Raw genomic sequence first — 21,887 nt, 5'->3', positions numbered from 1 at the left:
AATTATGGGGTGCGCTGGCCAGCCCTCCAGTCTTCAGTTTCTGAGCAGAAGATAGATTTGAATCTAGTGGTAAATCTCTGAGTGATACACATGGGCAGATCTGCCCTTTCTGCCTGCCCTGTTGCTGGTATGGGCCTCCCGTTGCTTGAGAAGTGCAAAAACAGATGATGTTCTTTACCCACTTCTAGTCCATTACAATACCACCCCCCCCCCATATACTCATTCTCTGTTTTCCATTCTCAGCTGTTTTTAAGCTCTTCTAAGTGATTTGCCTGCACCACGCCTCTCTTCCACTTTTTCCCATTTAACCTGAGGACAGTACTAGGTCTTCTCCAACCGAAGCCTGGGTCAGCCAAATTGCTAGTGGAGTCCATGGCGTCAGTGGGACCCACACCAAGCACAGGCACGTTGTTCTGCACCTTGTGATGGTTTAGACTGCAAGAAACCCAATGACCTGAGTCCTTGCACTCTGAATCTTTTTCTGGAATCTGCTTTTTCCAATGTTTAGATATGCTGACACTCTCAAGAAATATGGGACAATTTACAATGAGGCTATATGAGGGGAGATTAATAACTAATCTACCAAATTGGAAAAATATGATGCAATCAAGTAGTCTGAATCTGCAAATATTTAAATATTTATTTAAAGCTCCTCGGTCATTTCACTGAAAGGTAAGTACAGAATGGATGGATTGCTGTAGGCTTTTCCAGGAAATTCAGCACTTAATAATGTATTGAGTTCCATGTAGAAACTCTGCCAGATAATTGTGTGGTGAGGGGAAAGTGGAAAACCTCCATGTTTCTCACTAAAGCACTAACATAAAGCACTGTCATTATGTCACCATTCTCCAAAGGAGTCCTCCAGAAATATGGGACTTTAATTCCCACAATTCCCTGCCAGCAAGGCTGTTGCTAAGTTGGGGATAGATCGATGGTAGATGATAGATAGATAGATAGATGATAGAGATCACAAATCTATATTTAGAGAAACAATCTGGTACCAAATTCTACATCTACCACTGACTTATGTATGATTTCAGTCAAGCCCCATCGTATGCATTTGCAGCAATGTAGAAATTACTAAGAAATACAGGGGCCTACACCTCTAGCTGGCTGTATATAGCTGGAAATGACTCATCATAATAGGTTAATAACACATACATATATTACAATAGTTCTAAACTTGTAACATACTGTTGTCCACCAAACAAACATAACTGAATACAGTTTTATTCTGAAATATGCATACAGCACACAGATTACAAGCGTACATCAATTATGATCCCTGCAGCTGATGGCCACTGATCAGCTCCATCGTGGCCATTTATCAACCTTAGCACATTTCTGAACCCTTGTTCCTTCCCTTTCTTTGTTGTTATTACAGTTGTCACATTTTCTGAAAAAGTCTGATTGTTTCCTTGTCTTGGTTATCATGGTGGTGCTGTTTTCTTTCTGATTGTCTTTGAAATTTATTGATTTTTGTTCCTAAACAGGCAGGGAGCTTTCCCATTTGATCTGGCTTTTCAATGCACCTGCAACTTCATGAAACAGAAAGGTAGCACCTGGGATTTGATCTTCAAGGCAGGTTGACAAAATGCAGCAACTATCTTAGGATAGGCTGTCAGTAGTAATTGTAAAGATATAGAAAACAGCTTCCTAAAATTCTGAAGTCCTGACTTTCTCCTATTTGGCTTCCAGAGATATGAAAACATCCCCCTTCCCCCAAGATTTTTAGAAGATCATCCATTCCAGGCCTTTAGGAATCACTGAAATAAATGGCTATGGGTGTAAGTATGTAAACTAGGCTTATTAAAGCATATGAACTTTCCTAAAAGTACAGGAATCACATATGATCAGACACAAGAAAGAGAGGAGTAGCAGGCTGTTACCCACGGTCTCTGCACAACATACTTAACCAGGACAGTTAGACATGGTAGACATATTCATACACCATACTAAGCTTGGTTAATATTCAACTGGGTTAGATTTTTTTTTTTTTGGCTGTTTTTAAGTTGTGCAAACCCAGCCTGTTTGTTAAGTTTATAGTGCCATCTATTCTGAACATTCAGAAAATGGGTTAATTAAGTAACTAAGTTGAGCGTGTTGTGGAGACACAGTCATGGAGCAACTTGTGTTGTGCATCTCTGCACGGTCACTCATGCCCTGGTCACCTCCAGGTTGGATTGCTGCAATGGACTCTACATGGGGCTACCCTTGAAGAGTATCCGGAAGATGCAGCAGCGCGGACAGTTCTGAATGCCCCCAGGGGGACCCATATAACACCTCTGTTACGCGAGCTGCATTGGTTGCCAGTTTGCTTCCGGGTCCAATTCAAGGGGTTGGTTATTACCTTTAAAGCCCTATATGGCACAGGACCAGGTTATCTGAGGAGCCGTCTTGCCCCCGTTATATCAGCTCACCCCAGTTCACAGCAGAAGGGGCATGTTGCGGACCCCACTGGTCAAGGAATTTCGACTGGTGGGATCTAGGAAGAGGGCCTTTTCTGCCCTGGCCTCTGCTCTGTGGAACAACTTACCACCCGAGGTGTGGTGTGCCTCCACTTTCATGGCCTTCAGGAAGAGTGTGAAATCTTGACTATGCCAGATGGCCTAGGGCCTGATGGGGGCTTGCACCATTGGAATTGGCTCGTGGGGTAATTGATTCTACCCCCCCCCCCCGGTCATCTTGAATGTTTTTAGTGTTTTTATGTATATGGCCTATATATGTATATAGTTCAACTTTTTAACTAAATTAATGTGCTATTTATATTTTTAACTGCTTTTGAGGTTTTATTTTAATTGTGAGCTGCCCAGAGTCACCCTCTGGGGGAGATGGGCAGCATATAAACTTAAAAAATAAATAAAATGTTTGCTGGGTGGTACTGTCTTAGCTGTGGTACATTTGCGTTAGGAAGAACAATCACACGCAGACCTACCATACTCTTCTCTTTCTGGATAAAGAGTGTTATGAAAAGCACAGGGACAAACAGCAGGAATCTTTCTTAGATCATTGGTGATATTGTGCAGAAGCCTACGAGTGTAGGGGCTAAAAGGTAGTTTAGGAATTCGGGTTTTGCTGACTGGCAATTTGGAAAGTTTACTGCTCTAGGGCTGGAAACCAGAGGACGGGCCAGTGAAAAAGGTAAAATCAAGTGAGAGAAGGCAGAGAAAGAAAAAAAGAAAAAAGAAAATAGCTTCATTTTTGTTGCTGTTGTTGTTTTTTATGCCCCATCCTTCTTGTAAGGAACGTATTTAGGCTGTTTCCCGAAATTCACGACTGCTCAGATTATTTGCCTGAAGACCAGAACTGTTTTCTCATTGGAGAGTTCCTAGGGATAATAATCAGAATCTATTATGATCAGCTTTGTCTTCTCTCTCTCTTCAACCAAGATGGAAGAGAGGACAATGATATGCAATCAAAAGCTGAGCGGACAACATTGAGCTTAACATTTTAAGTTCTATGCTTGCTTTCCAAGATGACATAAATTTATTCTAGTAAAGTCAAATAAGTGAGGGAGCTACTCCTAAAATCTAATTTATGGCTGCAAAGTCACATGTGAGTCTCCACAGAAATTACACCAGATTCCAGTCTTAGCAGAAAGGTAGTCTTACCAGAAAGGTAGATACACATTGGGGAACTCATAACTGGGTAAGAACTTAAATCACAATAATAACCCCCTGAATACCATCTGTCTTCACTTTATTTTTGTTGCAGCTGGATCCTAATTATTAGCATTGCAACTGACATAGTGCAGAATAATTTTTGAGAGTTTGTGGCCCTAGGCAGTGATAGCCCTATGTGGTTCTTTCCAAACTGCCAAGGAAATACCAAGATATTTAAATACCTTGAATTGATAGATACTAAAACCAGAGGTTTATTTAGGAGATGGCATCTCTGTTGGAGAAAGCAACTAGGTTGATCATAACTGATGACTAATTTTTTCTCTCCGCAATAGAAAGTATGGATTCAGAGACTCCATTTCAGACCAGTTTGCACTGTTGTGTTAGGAAACTTAAAGATGACATTAGTTAGGCTAACTATTAATGGGAGAATCCTAAATACATTCTGGAAAATATAATGGCAAGTTCATGACACTCAAGGGAAGTCTTGAAACCCAAAGGTCAGTAGTGAAAACTGTTACTTTTTGTGATAACCTCATTTCACCATGGAAAACATGACATGGTTGCATATTCTTTGGGGTAAGAATTTAAGTTCCTTTGTATTAGGGGTTCTTCGTTCAGCCTGTTTACTGGTGAGGCACCATGTTTGATCAAATTTTTATGGTATGCAATTGCTGAATAAATCCTGGTTGTTTTCCTACTGTTGTCTGGTTAAATGGGACAGCTGCTGGGCGACAAACAAATATTTGGAAATTGTTACATCTTCAGAAATGTGAAAGGACTAAAGTGGGTCTGTTGGGCAGCATTGGGGAGCAGGGTGAAATTCAAATTTTCTCAGGACTTGTCCCAAAGAATTAATATAGCTTTTAAAAGAAAATATACATCCTTGTTTTAACTTTTTGGGGGAGGAGATTAAGAGTGTAAGGTAATCTAAAGCATCTCAGCAAACTTGCACTGAATTATTTTCCAGTATTTTTGTCATTAGCAACAAATGTTGTCAATCAATAGAGGATTCAATCAATTTCTCCCACGGCCTTTCTCTGGGGATTGAATCAAATGCGCTTTTGAGTCAATGAAAGCAATCTAGAAAAAATCCTGAGGATGGTTAATGTATTCTTCTACTAGATGGGGAAGAAAGCTTGGTTAGTGCTGAAACAACTGTCCCCTAACAATGATAGTTAGAATGACCTACGTACAACTCCCATCTTGCACAGGACAAGTCGGTTTGGAAGATCCTTCTTCCATGCCAACTCTCTAGCTAATATTGTTTGCCTGATGCACAGGAGAAAACCATACCCTCACTTGGTGCAAGGTTTGCCATTCACGCTGCTAGAAAAAGGATTTAGTAGCAGGCTATTGTTCCTTTTTCACTCACCCAAAAGATTTTGCGTACCTGTGAGTTTGGCTGCTTATTTTGACTGTCTTGTGCTTTTTTTTTTTGGGGCAGTCACAACCACGATAAAAATATTTCAAAGGCATTCTACATGATGTATCTATGCAATATTCATGTAAATGAGTTGTTGATTAATAAAAGTTCACAGAGTATACCCGCTGTTGGGCAAAAAAGTATTAGATATGAGAGATTATTGGTAGCGGTAGGCAAAAAAGTACTTAGAAATGTTCCCGTGGGACAATGAACTTACTCTTGTTCACTGGGAAAAATCTGTTTCTTATGTGGTTTTATGTTTTTCTTTTTATATGTCTTGATGAGCTGATATAATGCCTCCAGTAACTAATAATTGTATTAACTCAGAAGAAAATATCTCCTCCTTAGTCAGCACATTTGAGATCTCCAAGAAGTATTGCCAAGTTCCCTTCATTTCTGTTAAATGTTTAGTAGTGAAGTAACTGTTGCACCTGAAGCCTGTTAAATGTGGTTTTATTGGTCCTTACCTTCTAAATGATCAGAAAAAAGCAGGCTGTGCTCCTCTTGTGCATTTAATATCAGATTGGTCATATCAGCAAGTGAAGGTGTTCACAATTTGGAGGTGAGGGTGATATTATATTTGAAGATAATATCAAAACAAGAAGAAAACAAGGGGATGCGGTGGCGCAGCGGATTAATGACGCTGAAAATTGCCGGCCAGAAATGGTCGACACTTCAGCGGTTCGAGCCCAGCTCCGCTTCCTCCCCAGCTCCTGTCAACCCAGCAGCTCGAAAACTTAGGTGAGTAGATAAATGGGTATGTAAGGTTTACCCCGTTCGACTCAGAGAAACTCTCGTGACATGTGTGTTCAGCAAAGAAGTTTACTCAAGCGTAATGTACATAATTACAGACAAAGGCAGGATTGGCTTGGCACATCTTACAGCACAATTTATAGTCCCCCTGTTCCCGTGCTTAGCTCTGTTGCTTGGTTACAAATTACCTGCAGTAATCCCCCCCTTCACCAAAATGGCAGATTCAGCCCAGTCTTTTGTTTCTTGATTGCTTTAGTCTGATGGTGTGGTCACTGTCTTCGCTGGGTCTTTCTGTTGCGCGCAAAGCCGGGGGTTTCTCAATCACGTGCTGATTGCTTTGCCCCAAGCCGCTGCTCACTCCTTTGTCTGTAGCCCTCAAGGCAAATTGGCGTTGACACAAAGTGTCCGCTAGTAAAGCGGTCCCAGCTGGCCCATTAATCAGTTTGCAGTTGCTCACTTCCCCTTTTCCTTTGTTGGCGCTGGGGCAGTGAAACTAAGTGTGGCTGGTCAAGTCCCTAGCCATGCTGCGCCGGCTGAATCTGACAAGAATTACCTACATACAACTCCCATCTTGCACAGGACAAGTCGGTTTGGAAGATCCTTCTCCCATGTCAAGTCTCTAGCTAATATTGTTTGCCTGATGCACAGGAGAAAACCATACCCTCACTTGGTGCAAGGTTTGCCATTCACGCTGCTAGAAAAAGGATTTAGTAGCAGGCTATTGTTCCTTTTTCGCTCACCCAAAAGATTTTGCGTACCTGTGAGTTTGGCTGCTTATTTTGACTGTCTTGTGCTTTTTTGGGGGGGGGCAGTCACAACCACGATAAAAATATTTCAGAGGCATTCTACATGATGTATCTATGCAATATTCATGTAAATGAGTTGTTGATTAATAAAAGTTCACAGAATATACCCGCTGTTGGGCAAAAAATTATTAGATATGAGAGATTATTGGTAGCGGTAGGCAAAAAAGTACTTAGAAATGTTCCCGTGGGACAATGAACTTACTCTTGTTCACTGGGAAAAATCTGTTTCTTATGTGGTTTTATGTTTTTCTTTTTATATGTCTTGATGAGCTGATATAATGCCTCCAGTAACTGATAATTGTATTAACTCAGAAGAAAATATCTCCTCCTTAGTCAGCACATTTGAGATCTCCAAGAAGTATTGCCAAGTTTCCTTCATTTCTGTTAAATGTTTAGTAGTGAAGTAACTGTTGCACCTGAAGCCTGTTAAATGTGGTTTTATTGGTCCATACCTTCTAAATGATCAGAAAAAAGCAGGCTGTGCTCCTCTTGTGCATTTAATATCAGATTGGTCATATCAGCAAGTGAAGGTGTTCACAATTTGGAGGTGAGGGTGATATTATATTTGGAGATAATATGTGATGGAATGGAATTATGAAGGGCAAGCTCAGGGAGATAAGCATTTTCTTAGCTCACCGGAACCGCGTGGGAGGAACAAAAGGATGAGACTGACACCTCCCTGAGGAATTCACACTGTTGTGGCTGGAGGACTTTGGGAACTGGAGTTTTAGTCTGGGAAGATTCTTGCTAGAGGTTGTAGCTAATAAACATAGCTGGACTGAATTTGCATGGTCTCTTGGAGTTCCTTGGGCTAGGCCTGACATCAATCTTCCCAGACTGAAACCCCAGTTCCCAAAGTCCTCCAGCCACAACAGTGTGAATTCCTCAGGGAGGTGTCAGTCTCATCCTTTTGTTCCTCCCACGCGGTTCCGGTGAGCTAAGAAAATGCTTATCTCCCTGAGCTTGCCCTTCATAATTCCATTCCATCACATAATATCAAAACAAGAAGAAAACAAGGGGACGCGGTGGCGCAGTGCATTAATGACGCTGAAAGTTGCCGGCCAGAAATGGTCGACACTTCAGCAGTTCGAGCCCAGCTCCGCTTCCTCCCCAGCTCCTGTCAACCCAGCAGCTCGAAAACGTACGTGAGTAGATAAATGGGTACTCTCACCCCGGTGGGAGGAAAAATGCTGGCGGTGCTTGCATGGGAGACGGGACCACGTTGCCAGTAATGTGGAAGCCGCACACGCCCGAAAAAGGCGTGAAGCAACGGAAACCCCGCCTCCTGCGCTCGCCAGCTGGGCTCCGCTCTAGGAAGGCGGCAATGGCAAACCATTTCTGAAACACCTTGCCTTGAAAACTGCAGGGACTCGCCTAGGCAGTTGCCATAGAATCAGTCACGATTGAGTGCGGATTAAAAAAAAGAAGAAGAAAACAATGAAAAGAAATTGGAGAGTCACCAAGTTTCCTACTGCGCTTAGATTGCTTGCATGAAAGATAAATACTTGCATTTCTTTTCTTTCCCCTGGACGAAGGGATGCAGTATAACAGTGGTGTTCCTCCAAGACCAGTATAAATGAGTACAGGTTGGGGTGTGCATGGGACAGATGGTGGTCTTCAGATCTGCAAGATAGGGGGCCTGGGGCTTATTTATTATATTATATACATGACTCTGGGAAGCATCCTCACAACTATGGGGTCACAGTCCAAGCCTTGTCCCTTTTAGTATATAGCACCTACAAAAGGGGCAGGGCTTGGATCATGACTTTGCATCCACCATTTTGTGGATTTTGACCCCTCCCCAATTCCTCCTGAATACAGGAGTATTCTCTTCAGCTGCTAGCTCTTCTCATTTTACCTAGAGAATTCAGGTCCTTTCTCCCAACACTGAACCATTCCAGAGCCCTTTTTTCCCCCACTTCAATATGTGCACCGCATCCTCATTTTTTAAAAGAAATTTATTAGGTTATAAAAAGCATAAAGGTAAAAGCAAACAAGAACTAATAATCAGAAAGAATAGTAGAGAACAAAAGAGTTAAAGATAAAGAAGAAATACAGAAGTGATGAAAATTAAAAAGGAACAAAAGAAAAATTTCAAAAAGAATGACTTCTGACTTCTTATACAGCAGATATAAATGAATCATATAGTGACCTGTTACTCTTAACGTACATATTTTGTATAACCTATTATTTAACTAATCATCAAATCCATAAATCATGATTTCATTTTTTTCTGTCTCCTGCAAAAAGTCCAGAAGGAGCTTCCAATTGGCAATAAAATCAGTCAATGTTTTTTCTCTAAGCAAAGCTGTCAATTTTGCTATCTTGGCTAACTCCATCAGCTTCACCATCCATTCTTCCATTGTAGGTAATGTCAAGTCTGTCCACCTTTGAGCATCTCAAAGTCTAGCTGCAGTTATCATATATAGAAACAAAGGTCCATGAGCTTTTTCCAATTGTTTGTCTATCAGTCCCAGAAGGAAAACTTCTGGTTTTAACTGTATATTAACCTTCAAGATCTTCTGAATTAATATATGGATTTGTCCAAAATTTAGCAGCCTTATTACGTGTCCACCAAAGATGATAAAAAGTCCCTTCTTGTTGTTCGCATTTCCAACATATATTTGAAACCCTTTTATACATTTTGGATAATCTTTCTGGTGACAAATACCATCTATACATCATTTTATAAAACTTCTCCTTCAAATTATAACACAATGTAAATTTTAACCCTTTCATCCACATATTTTCCCATTGTTCCATTTGTATATTATGTCCAAAATTTTTTGCCCATTTTATCATAAAATCATAAAGACTTTATCAACAAGTCTTTAACTTGTTCATCGTCTGTTTCAAATCTCAACAAAAGCTTATGCATTTTAGCAATAAGATGTTCATCATTGGTACACAAATCAATTTCCAAAACAGCTTTGTTTTGTTCAAAACTGTATATCTTTTTATCAGTTTTAAATGTTTCTCCAAGTTGTACATATGTAAATCAGTGGCATGGATATCCTTGAGATATCAAATCCTCTCTTGATTTTATTTTAATTTTTCCTTGGTGAATATCAAGGATATCGACATAAATTAACAATTTCTGCTTAGTTACCATTTCTTTCCTATAAAATGCTTCTTGTGGAGATAACCATAGGGGTATTGTTGGACACAATCTGGGTTTGTATCTATTCCCAATTCTCAAAATGGCATGTCACACATCCTCATTTTTAATAGAAATCTCGTTTATTACAACAACAGTGCAGTGCAGGGGGCTGTATTTTGCTGCTTGACAGTTCCAAAAAGGATAATTTCCTGAGTCTGTTATTCTTCCCGGAAATGTAAACTTGTCCCTTTCATCTTCTGCTGGTAATCTGCATCAAATGCTTCCCTTTGAGCCACTGTAAAATAGTTCTTCCAATCACCAACTTTACCTGAGGAAATGCCAATGAATGAATGAATGAATGAATGAATGAATGAATGAATGAATGAATGAATGAGTGAGTGAGTTATGGGGAATTTCAGAATCAAGAAAAGCCTTGCATTACATTTGCAAATTCCATTCCACCACACTGTCTCCTAATTTTGGAAAGATGTGAGATCACCATCCATTTTTTTAAAAAAGTAAAAGGCAGCTCTCCTTTCTCTCCAGCTTTCTCTAAAGAAGGCAGAAGAAAGATCAGGATAGAGCTACTGGAAGACCTCTAGAAGATTTGTAGTAGGACCCCAGTGATGAAGTTACCCTGCTTCTGCTTCTTCACAAAATTAAAAAATAAATCCTGGAATGGCGCCCCTATACATCATATGATTTCTGAATGGTTCTTCCATACATGCTTTGGTTTTGTATGTAACATTTGTGTCATAGCTGATTTCATGTGTTCTTCTGCTGGGCTCTGATGTCCTGTGCATATTCATTCACAAGTGTGACCTACTCCCAGGAAAGGTTTTACAAGATGGCAGCCCAAAGCTGCTACTCTGAAGAGCTTGATATCCCTCCACACCCCTCCCCCAGACACAAAAGGGCTAGTGCTTTAAGGTCTGGACCAGGGACTGAGTAACTCTGTGGGCCTTGACTGTAAAATTAGATGGATAATCTGCTACCCCAAACCTGTTTTCTGAAGCCCCCAGCACCCACTTGAACCATGATTCCTGAAATCATTGACACTGTTTCCTGTTATTTTGAGGCAGAAAACACAGAAGAATTATAATGTAATACTAAATGAATGTAGCCCTAAAATGGACTAAATCATTTAAAATTTAAAAAGACCTTTCCACTCCACTTCTTTCCCTCAAATTCAGGGAAAAACAAGAAATCCCAATCTCATCTCTATACTTGTCTTGGCTTTCATCCATTCTACAGCCCTTAACCTTCACAAAAATCTTAAGTGTCAAACCATGGCCATCAAAACATTGCTTATCCCAGATATAAAGGCTCCTGATCCAGAACTAGCTTAAATTGTCTACCCTTCTTCCCATTTTAAGGAAAGTTACTGTACGAATGGAAACCACCACCTTGGAGTTCTTCATCTTACCTTTTCTCATGAAGATGCTTTTTGACTTGTCAAAGATGACAGAGGGTACAGTTTCATAATTTGCCATGGGATTGTCCTTCATGATCTCAAATGATGCCTCATGCACTATCTTCTGCACAATGTCTTCAGGCAAGTCAACCTCTAGGAAATCTTTTACACGGTGGACTTCACGGGCTAAATCCTGGCAGAAGATGGATGGCATGGATGGGGGAAAGGGCAGAATGTGAACAGTATAAAATTAATCCACTGTAAGTTCTTAGGTGCTGAACAGATTGGTGAGAGGATGCAGGAAACTATGGTGGATAGCTTCACCTCCAGAAGTCAAATTAGATGACCTTTGGATCTATTTTACCTACAGTATATCTATTAAATCTCTGAGCATATCACGATTGTCCTGGACCCTAGCTTGAAGGAAGCAACATTTGATTTCAAATGTGTGAGAACAACCTCAATGAGAAACAGGCATTTCTTTATGATGAACGTGCACTTTGCAGAGATGTGAAGGCTGGGGAAGAGGGGAAATGGACCAATAAAAAGATAAGGGGGGAAAAAAGGGAAAAATTGAGAGGAGGGAGCCCTGAGGGTATTTTTATTCCTTGCTTTTACATCTTTCTTCATAATTTTTACTTCTCAAGTCCCTGTATCTTAAACTGCCTCTGGGACAGTTGACAAACTGGGTTAGCTTCCAGGATATGGTTTCCTTGATTCTGGTTAAGTGTGTTGTGTGAATCCACCTAACTGTGGTTTATTCAATAAATCATGGTTTTAAAAACCACAGCTTTATGTAGTGTGTGAACCAAGCAATATAATGTTTATTAGTTGTACCTATGATTATTCTCCTTTAAAGCAGACACATTCTTGTGTTCCTCCCACCCCTTTTGAGAATACTTTTCCTCTATTCCTGTTACTATAGTATTTTAAAATCAGTTATACCAAGCCATTCAGTGTGTGTTTTTTCAATCAGAAAAAGAGCCTTTCAAAAACATTTCCAGTAACTTTACAATGAGTCACCCCAAAATATTACAACATATCAATAACAAGATTACAAAATGATGGTAACCTGATCATTTTAGTCATTCTTTGTCTCTCAGTGATGTATGTATGTATGTATGTATGTATGTATGTATGTATCAAATTTTTCACTGCCTATCTCGTTAAAATACAATTCTGGAAGGTTTATAAGGTAGTTAAAATCAATTAAAATTACATTATAACTTAATCCTAAATAAATAGAAAATAAATATAATCCAAGGATAGATGTTAAAATTGGCAATAACTCGGGGAGCGTCATCAAGGCACCAGCCAGCCCCAGGATTGGGTAAGATTCTTATTGCCCCATGCAATACTTCCCTATTTATACATTATTTCAGCTACAACTACTGTGAAATTTGCAGGTTTTCTGGAACTATTCTATCTACAAGCGACTTGGGAGGGAAATGAATAACCCAATGCCATGGAGTAAGGTTACAGCCTCCAGACAGGCTGCAATCCACTAGTCCTTGAATCAACTACAGAAAAGTCTGCAAGTATAATATTTGCTGTTGAATTGCTGCAGTAACAAGGCTAGAATTGGTGCTATCCTTACGGTTTTAATGTGGGACAAACTGAGGACAGTGATTGGTGGATTCCTCTGGCTTCAATTCTCTCCCACCAAGTGTCACCTGCCAGCAGAAAAGTGGCCACCAATCACTCACCTTAATTTGGGGGCAGGGAGGTTGAGGGGGAGGCAGAGGGCACAGGGTTGGATGGTTGTAGGGTTGGTGGGTGCTTGGAATGGCGTGTTTAGCCTTCTGAAGTTGCCTAACAGTTCACAAATGAAGGCTATTTCTGAACATAGATCTACCTTAAGAACATTAAAACCATGTCCAAAATTAGCCTGGCTGACAAATCACAGATGTGGAAAGGGGCATGGGTTGAAGTGGTAAAGAGTGATCAATAATGAGCAAACTCCATCTTAACTAGTACTGCAAAGGAATCACAGTGTTGGAACTGACTTTTATTCTCATGGCTGGTAGCACCCAAAAGTAGCCCACAGAGACCATGGAGCTGGAATTCCGTAGACTTCCCTTAAAAAGTTCTGTGAAATATGCTTTAATGAAATTTTCTGCTGGAGAGGAAAGCTATAGTTCTTAGATTTCCTTCTAGTGAAGGAATGGTTATATGAGTGGATGTACCTGATAGACTGCATAAAGGAAAATTTTCCAAAATGCAGTCAGTGAGGAGCCAGACCCTATTAAGCCCCATCAAAGATAGGTTTGAGGTGTTTTGGGGTGGGGGGCTTGCTTTGTGTTTGGTCTCAGGATAGCTATGTGTGTTATTCATACATCTGAATATCACCCTGGAACCTACTGGTTAAAGGTAGCTAAGAAATGTTTGAAAGAAATAAAATACTGAAGTTAGACATGGCCTTCTGATCTTCTAGCACCTCCCCATCACAGGTCACAATGACAAAACTTTATCACAGATGATAACTAATAGGGAAGTTCTCAATAATGAAACAGATTTGCCAGTAAGATATGGGACAAGACAGAATGATGATGTGTAGATAAACAATCTAACTGGCATGCTGGTTTGCAAGAGAAAAAGTTGAAGTCAAATAGATTTGGAGGGTACCGAGTGGAAGAAAGATTCAATAAGCCTATATGACAACATCTCTTAAAGGCCTGTCTCAGAGGTCATGGCCTTTTCTGGCCATAGGCCCTATTCTGCAGTGTTGTGTAATAACCTGGGCTGCTCTTCCATACGCCTGAAATCTCATAAAAATAACTCATAAAAATCAGAATTTGGTGATCTCATCCTGACATCTTTTAAGATCTAACATATGAAAGTGAAATCTCATTTGGGACTTCTGGAAGAAGAAATGGTGGACTGAACATGGCTCGGAAAAGCAGAGCCAACAACTACTGCACAGTGGAATGAAGAGCCAGCGAGTAGACCATCTCTTCAATAATTCATCTACATACAAGGAGAGGACCCACAAGTGCTCCAGACAGCTGCTTTCATGAAGAAACTGCAAGATAGTGGTTTCCAGCAGGTTTAGAGCTCTGGGAGATAAGGGAATAGCCATCTTGCTCAAACCACAGTCACCACCTTTGAAAGGACACTATGTTTGCACACTTTCTTTCCTAATCACTTTTGAAAATTGTTTAAGTTATTAGGAACTTAATAACTCAGTTATTAGGAACCTTTAGATCAACAACTTTGACAGCACTGGGTGAATTTCCAATCCTTAGTGAAAAAAGTTTTAACTACAAGTTTAAAAACTTTAAAAACTTTTTTTTTGGAATAAGCAGCAAAAGGGTGATTAAAACTTTGATTTTAGAAAGTTACAAATGGACTAAGAGTCCAGATAAATTTGAAGTAATATTTTGGAATTAATGATAAAGAATCCTTCCTGTGGGAAAATGCTTTTTAAATTTTTTTTTAAAAAAACCTAATAAGAATTTAAAAGTTGGACACTAAAGGAAACTAAAGATTAAAATTAAAAGAGAAGAACACTTAAACTTGACTTACAATTACAGAATGAAGCAAAATATTCTAACATTGGACATATTGAAGGATATTTTTGTTAAGGTATTCACCATAAGTGTTTCCTTTAAGGAGTGCAGTATCACAGTAAAACACATCTCAGGTGAGAAAAGGTGGAGCCGGCACTCTATGATTCAACTCATTTTTTGTCCATTGTCCATGACTTTATTCAACTCATTTATTGTCCATCCAAGGATATGTTAGCCGATGGATTAAAAAAACCGTTAGGTGTTAAGAAACACCAAGACCTCATATCAAGATTACAAATCAAAAGCAGTATCTGAATGTATATATGTATATACTAATGCACATACCTGTAAAATAAAATGTGTGTTTATCTCCATAAAGGAAAGGAGGGGTGTTAAGGTATTCACCATAAGTGTTTCCTTTAAGGAGTGCAGTATCACAGTAAAACACATCTCAGGTGAGAAAAGGTGGAGCCGGCACTCTATGATTGGATAGCCTACGTATAACCATAGGCTGTTCCCCAAGCAAAGTTGTTGGGGGATGTTTGGAGAGGAAGTACTGTTGCTGAAATGCTACATTGGACTGAATTGTAAGTGTATGACCTCGGACTGTTTAATTGACCATTGCCTATTGTATATATCTTTGCTCATTGAAATACAAGTCTATTGGACTACAGCTGTGTTTGACTTGTTATTTTACTGCTGTGCATATCTACTGGTTTAGTAGATATCATCTCCAAGCCTATCCCCTGATAATTTTTGAGCAATGGACCCAGAAGTTAATTTTAAGAGTGTCTGCCTCTATGGATACACTGTGTTGAAAAGATATTATGGAAGAGGAACAAGTTCTATCTGACAAGATCAAAACTGAGTTTAAAATGGATTTACAAATGACAGGCTGTGAGAATGACATGGAAAAAGATGTTACTCTAGACATACAAAAGAAACTGACTGATGTCTTAATAATTAAAAGGGATATACAAACAACAAACAGAGTGACGTGGATAATTTTCCTATACTGGATTTACAAAAGAGGCTTGATAAAGTTTTGAAGAATCTTGTGAGAAGGGACAAAGAAAAAATGAAAAGAAATCAAATTCTATGAAATTATTTGAAGGAACTAAAGATTAAGATGGTTAGAAGTAAAAGGAAGGAATATAAAGTTGGTTTATTTGATCAAGGTTAAAATAGCTATGTCGCTATCTCTGGTAACCCTTAGTGGACTTTTGCTGACATCAGGACTGAAATGATGCTACTTTATGGATTTGTTCATAGATAAGAGATGGGATATGGGAAGAAGAGATCATTTGCTGTATTTTAAGAGAAGGTGATAAGTTACTAAAATTGTTTTTACTTGTTGTCATGAAAGGGGAAGTCATTTCTTTATATATTTCTTTTCTTTTCCTTTACTATATTCTTTTCTTTCTTTTCTATTTTTCTTTCTATTTTTTCCTCTTTTTTCTTCCTTCTCTGCACCTTCTACTCTTTCTTTTGATACTTCTATTTTTTCAGTTTGTACTAGTTTTTACTGTTGTAATTATAATCTTTAATAAAATTACTATTAAAAAAAAGTGAAATCCCATTTTGTGTGAAAACATTACAATCTCATAACATTTCAACATTCTTATTGGAGATTTTTCATTCTCACCCAAGATGTGAGGTTTAGGTGCTTCATGAGATTTCACTGGTGTGTGTGTGTGTGTGTGTGTGTGTAAAACATTGTGGGATGCTGTAGGCATTGTGGGTATTATGTAGCAGGCCACTTGCCTATCTAGCTCAGCATCCTGTTTTCCACAACAGCCATTGAAATACTGTACCATTGAAACCCCTTGAGAGAGAGCATGACAGCAATAACCTACTGATTCAATCGAGAAAATGTGATTCAGGATTTTGGGTAATCCCTAAGTTTCTACAGCACTTAAAGGATTTCTCCACCACTTGGAACTTCCTCTTTTGTGTGGATTGTGTTTCTCCACCACTTGGAACTTACTTTTTTCATGTCTTCGTAGAAGACATAGAGGATACGATGATTATCTTTCTCATCCCAGTAACGCCGCACATGGTCATACCATGATCCCCAGGGAACTAAGTCACAAATAAAGTAAGATGGAAAAAGAGCGAGGATCATCATTCATTTCATAAAATCAATTAATCAAAAGCAGTGCAATAATGCATGGTCACTTACCAGTCAATCCCGCAGGAATCAGCAGCATTTACATTCTGAGTAGTGTGTGCTTCCCTTTGCTTTTAAAAGCAAACACGGCAAAAGAAAGTGGGGGAGAAATAACTGGGGAAGCAATGGGAATTAGGCTTTGAGGTGGATGGAGTAGTAAGGACATAAAAATGAAAGGAGAACAGTCTTGGGGTACGTGTACGGAATGTGTTTCTATGGTAGGGATGGAGGGAGTCCACATGCATGAAAACGAACAAAAGCGTGATGGATTTGCATGAATGGGATGCAGACAAGTTAATGGTGCTGCAGGAAAAGAGCATGAATGGATGGATGAGTGGAGGTGATGAAATAATGGGTGAGGGATTACAGTGAGTATGGTAAACAAAAGTGGCTGATAGAGTGTGCGTGGAGTGTAAATGAATGAATTTATGCAAGAGAGGGGTGCATATGGCTCTTACCCTTCCCACCTTCAGCTGACACATTAACCCCCAAAAGATTACCCACAAGGAAATGTAGGCCCTCAGGTTGAAAAAAAGACCCGGTCTCTGCTGCACATATAACCCTGGAGTCTTAATTGATTTATCATTCTCTTAATTAAATCTGCATAAGTGAATGTAATATTTTGGAACAATTTATGTTTTTATCAAGGATACCTGCACATATTGTAAGTAAATAGCATCACCTAAGAAGAGGCATGGAACTGATGATGAGGACTGTACTTTCCAAAAGTATTTACATTTAAAAAATAAAAAACAAACATGTTTTCCAGTCAATTGAAAGTTATGGGAGGGGGGGGGGGTAATGGATTAATCTACTCTATTACAACTCTAATTGGAATCCTTCTACCCAAACTATAAATCCCCCACATACTTTCTCCTTCAACCAACACCTGGACTGTTCCCTAGCAGAACCCCCTTTTTAAGAGAAACAGGGAGAGAGAAATCAAATGCAAAACAGAACAAAATTCTTACTTTGAAGTTATAGACAGGAAAGGACTGTTTGTTGTGAGCACATCATCTCTGCATATGCTCTATCCCGTGACAAGCCTAGAAGCTGCATTCACATACCATGCTAAGCTTGGTTACTTTCAACCTTGGCAATTTTTAGTGGCTGAGCAAGTAGGTGTGAACAGAAACACTCGATTGATTCAATGTTTTCTGGAAATCCAGAAAATGATGACATGTAAGCAGGTTAAACTGGTTAAGTGGCCACAACCCCTAAGTTTGTGACCTCATACTCCAGAATGGGCTGAGACATGTTCTTCTCTCTCTGAAACTCTGAAAAAGAACTGCCAGTTAACGGAACAGGTGTCAACAAGAAAAGCTAATGGCCTGGCTGTATAAGGCAATAAAAACTTATGATCTGGGACGGTATCCAGCGCCGCAGTGAAATAAAAATGACTCTAAGATGGAGTTTCCATATTCTGGATGACTAAAACATAGTACACAATCTAGCCTGAAAGTCACACGACTCCCTTCCTAAAGGTTTGTAAAGCTTCCAAGTCCCTTGATAGCTGCTGCTGCTGCCGCCGCCAATTTTTAGCAAGTAAATAAAATTAAACCCAGTGATTTAAAGACTGGATAACATAGGAGGGAGCAGGTGAGAGAGAATCAGCTTAGGAAAAAGTTGCGGATGAGAGTGAAGAAACTGGTGAGAGGGTGGAGAGGTTTTTTTTGTTTTTGTTTTTTTTGCTGCTAGTTTTGATTCCTGGCGACTGCCTGGAAAGTCCCTGCAGTTTTCTTGGCTAAATATCGGAAGTGTTTTGCCATTGCCTCCTTCCTAGGGCCGAGAGAGAATGACTGGCCCAAAGTCACCCAGCTGGCCTCGTGCTTCAGGTGGGACTAGAATTCACGGTCTCCCAGTTTCTACACCAAACTGGCTCTCTCATTACTATGTATACATTCACTCAAAAAATTAGAAACATTTCTTATTTCCCAAGTAAATATTCAAGAAGAGTTTTGCACAAGGCAAAGACTACTGGCCTAACATTACAGCTCTCTACTTCCAAAAACAGAATCCTGGCATCTTCTTCATTTATCTCCAGGGCTTAAGCAGGAATAGACGACCCCTGAAGAACCTGCGTCCCAAAACTAAACTTTGGTGGTGGCAGCTCAGAAGATTGGCAAGGAGCTAGTGATGTGATCCACTTTGGCCTTCTGCACATATAAGATCGATATTCTAACAAGCTGTTGCAAAATGCGTGTAGTTTAGCAAGCTTTGTATTGTGAATTCCTCCACATGTGCAATTCAAAAGAATTGCTGAGCAAGCTTTGTGGATTGCGTCACTGTACTATAAATCACTCTTGCTTTTAAATCTATACAGTAGTGCTACTTGTAACAATTAAGATAAAAGGGACAATCTGAATTCTCTAATCTAACACCTGTTAAGGAAGGGACCCAAGAGGATGTTTGTTAGAAATGTTTCCCCTAAATATTCTCAGCAAAGGGTCAGCTGTGTGACTCCCCAAGTTATTGACCAGTCCACCCCAGGTGTTGTCTGCTAGAGAGGATGGCGTATTTAAGGTAACTCTGGCAGAAGCTCAACTGTCCGAATTTGTGATCCAGTCATTGGCAAAATGTGCCACAACCCATCTCCAGGTATTACTGTTTACACTCACTGTCCCTTTAGAAAAGTATAAAGAAGTGGCAAAACCCCCCAGACATTTTGAACTGTGGTGCAGACCTAAAGACCTAAGAAGAAAAGGTGATAGCAATGCCAGCTCAGGGATGTCCATCCCCTATCATTTTGGGGGAGGGTTCTTGGCAAGCTAAATGGATGTGATTTATCTTTCTCTGTTACTTTCTTAATATTTATTCAATAAAATCCTTTTTGGCATTTCACCATGGTTTTGAGCCTATGGTCTCTGAATCCTAACGAACCATTGGCTACAGGCTGGCCATTGATATCAACACACCTTTGCCTTCCATGAATTTCTTAAGGTACTCTTCCCAGGATCCTGGATCAGGTTGGGTCAAATTCATCTGGTCAAAGAAGTAATAGGATACCAGATTATCCTTGGCATTGCGAGCAACATAGATCATCTGTAAAGGGATAGAAAAGAAAATGATGATGGACGAGGCGATAAATTAGGACTGAGGAGTGGGACAAGGATACGAGTGGGACTTGAATAAACTTACTTTGCAGTTATTTTCCCAAAAAGTTTTAGGGATGAGCTGGAAGGGGAGGTGAGTTTTGATCACACGAGGAGATGGAGCATTCACCAATTTATCAACTCCTGAGGAAGAAGAAGCAGAGAAGAAGACCACATCAGTCCAACAGCCTATATAGTATATTCAAGAAGTAGTGCTGGACATCAAGATGGCCATGTTTTCTGGCCTTACCAGAAGGTACAGGAGGTGGAGAGCAGATTTCTAGAAACGGGATCCGGACATGTATGGGTGCCCGTTTTGCTTTTTCCAAGTCACCTCTAGTCTGTATCAGATCAACAATTTCCTGCATCCACGTGGTACCTGAAAGCCCAGAGGATACAAACAATTAGGACAGTCCCTTGGTAACCCCACAAGCCCTTCTTCCCAACTACAATTCATGACAGCGGCCCCTTTATATATTGGCTACATAATAAGCTGTACTGAAGGTGCACTACTAATACATATCATCACAACAAATGCAACATTGCATGTAGCAGCACAAATATATATCCCATTCCATATGAATTAAAACAGCACCACCTGCATGTAACAAGGTTTGTGGAAATTAAAATAGTTTTTAGAAAAATAACATAAGTGGTGGCGGTGGGGAACTAAACAGCCCAGTTAGGACTTAGCATGTTCTTGCCCACAGAATACACTTTGTTGGGGGGTAGAAATGGAAAAATGAAAATGAGGAATGGAGTTTCCTGAATGGAAGTATTTATTTCATTTTAGGTCCTGTAAGTAACCTTAGAGAATACAGGACAGAATACAGGTCAGAAACGTGCCTCATGGTTACCACAGCTCCTTATTTTTCCATATCTCTATTTCAGGTTTTTAAAGACAGTACTCTACAAAGCAAGCAAGAAGCAAACCACTTACAGTTACACAGTTACCTATTAAAGACCTTCACTTACAGTATAGCCTACTCTTCACTCCTGAGATAGTAAGTTAATCCAACGTGTTGAAAAGCAAAACTTTGAGAGCAGACTTTTAAAAAATCAAACCTATGTTATATTTCTATAAAATGACAACTCTTTTTCTTTGAAAAATATCATGTTTCTCGTCTGCTTCTTCCCAAGACTTTTAATCCACCTAACCACCTATTTATGAAACTCATGTGCAGGACAGTTGGTTCTAGTTTACCTCAATATGCAATTCCAACATTACCAAAACAGGAGCACAGACTGGCTCTCTTGTATGCAATCTATTGAACTCTGGAAGTGCTCATGAAAAATCTACCCGTGGCTGGGTAATCCTTCATCAAAGGAATTCCAAGAAACAAGGACAGCAAAGCAAGAAACCAGCCTTCAAAAGGTGCAAAGAAAAATGCACAGCTCCCAGTTTTTCAGCGCATGCAGTACGTTCCAGATCTAAGATACTGTTTGTCACAGGCAGCTGAATTTTCATTTTCAGAATAGAGCTTCCACATCTAAGATTTGCTTGTTTCATTTTTGTGGGATCGGTGCTAACTTCATCTTTTTTCTGAATTTTGTTCTTGCAACCCTCCATCTGCTATATTGCCCCATAGCAACTCACCTGCTTTGGGGTAAGTTGAGATGACCAAGTCATCTGGTCGTGCCTGGAAGTTTTCAATGGGATCCCACTGATCTGCGATAGGTTCCATCAGGGGGATTCCATGGACCAGCTTCAGCGGATACCTCCGAAAGACATGTGAATACTTATGTAGGAAATCATCGTAGTCCATTGTTTCAGTCATGGTGCCTTTTCAGGGTTGAAGGTTGTACAGTTCTTCTCCAAGAAAATAAGAGCTCCCTCCTGGAAGATTTTCTGAAGTGATTCTCTAAGAGGAAGGTTCCCCTTACTCCTTGTTTGTAGACACTGTTTGCTCTACAGCCTTTTTACCTCATTCCAGAAAGCACCACTCTTCTCATTAGCATTGCCTCACACCGGAAAGTTCAGCACCAGGAAATACTTT

At 39.8% G+C, this 21,887-nt stretch overlaps 1 protein-coding gene across 1 annotated transcript; it reads right to left on the bottom strand.

The window, feature by feature from the left end:
* Positions 1 to 8,545: 8,545 nt before the first annotated feature.
* LOC103049617 (sulfotransferase 1B1-like) lies at positions 8,546 to 21,887 on the bottom strand. The gene is made up of 7 exons (XM_007421426.4): positions 21,488 to 21,887; positions 20,141 to 20,269; positions 19,937 to 20,034; positions 19,714 to 19,840; positions 16,616 to 16,710; positions 11,132 to 11,312; positions 8,546 to 10,033 (listed from the first exon to the last, which is right to left on the bottom strand). The coding sequence occupies exons 1-7, from the start codon at positions 21,666 to 21,668 to the stop codon at positions 9,924 to 9,926; spliced, it is 921 nt and encodes a 306-aa protein (XP_007421488.1). The 5' UTR covers positions 21,669 to 21,887; the 3' UTR covers positions 8,546 to 9,923.

This window comes from Python bivittatus, unplaced genomic scaffold (genome assembly GCF_059951505.1).
Source record: "Python bivittatus isolate LINGU-HERP-01145 unplaced genomic scaffold, Pbiv_v1 ctg000440_np1212, whole genome shotgun sequence".
Classification (NCBI taxonomy): Eukaryota; Metazoa; Chordata; class Lepidosauria; order Squamata; family Pythonidae; genus Python; species Python bivittatus.
Note: the sequence above shows the minus strand (reverse complement) of the source record. Positions and strands in the feature narration are given on the sequence as shown.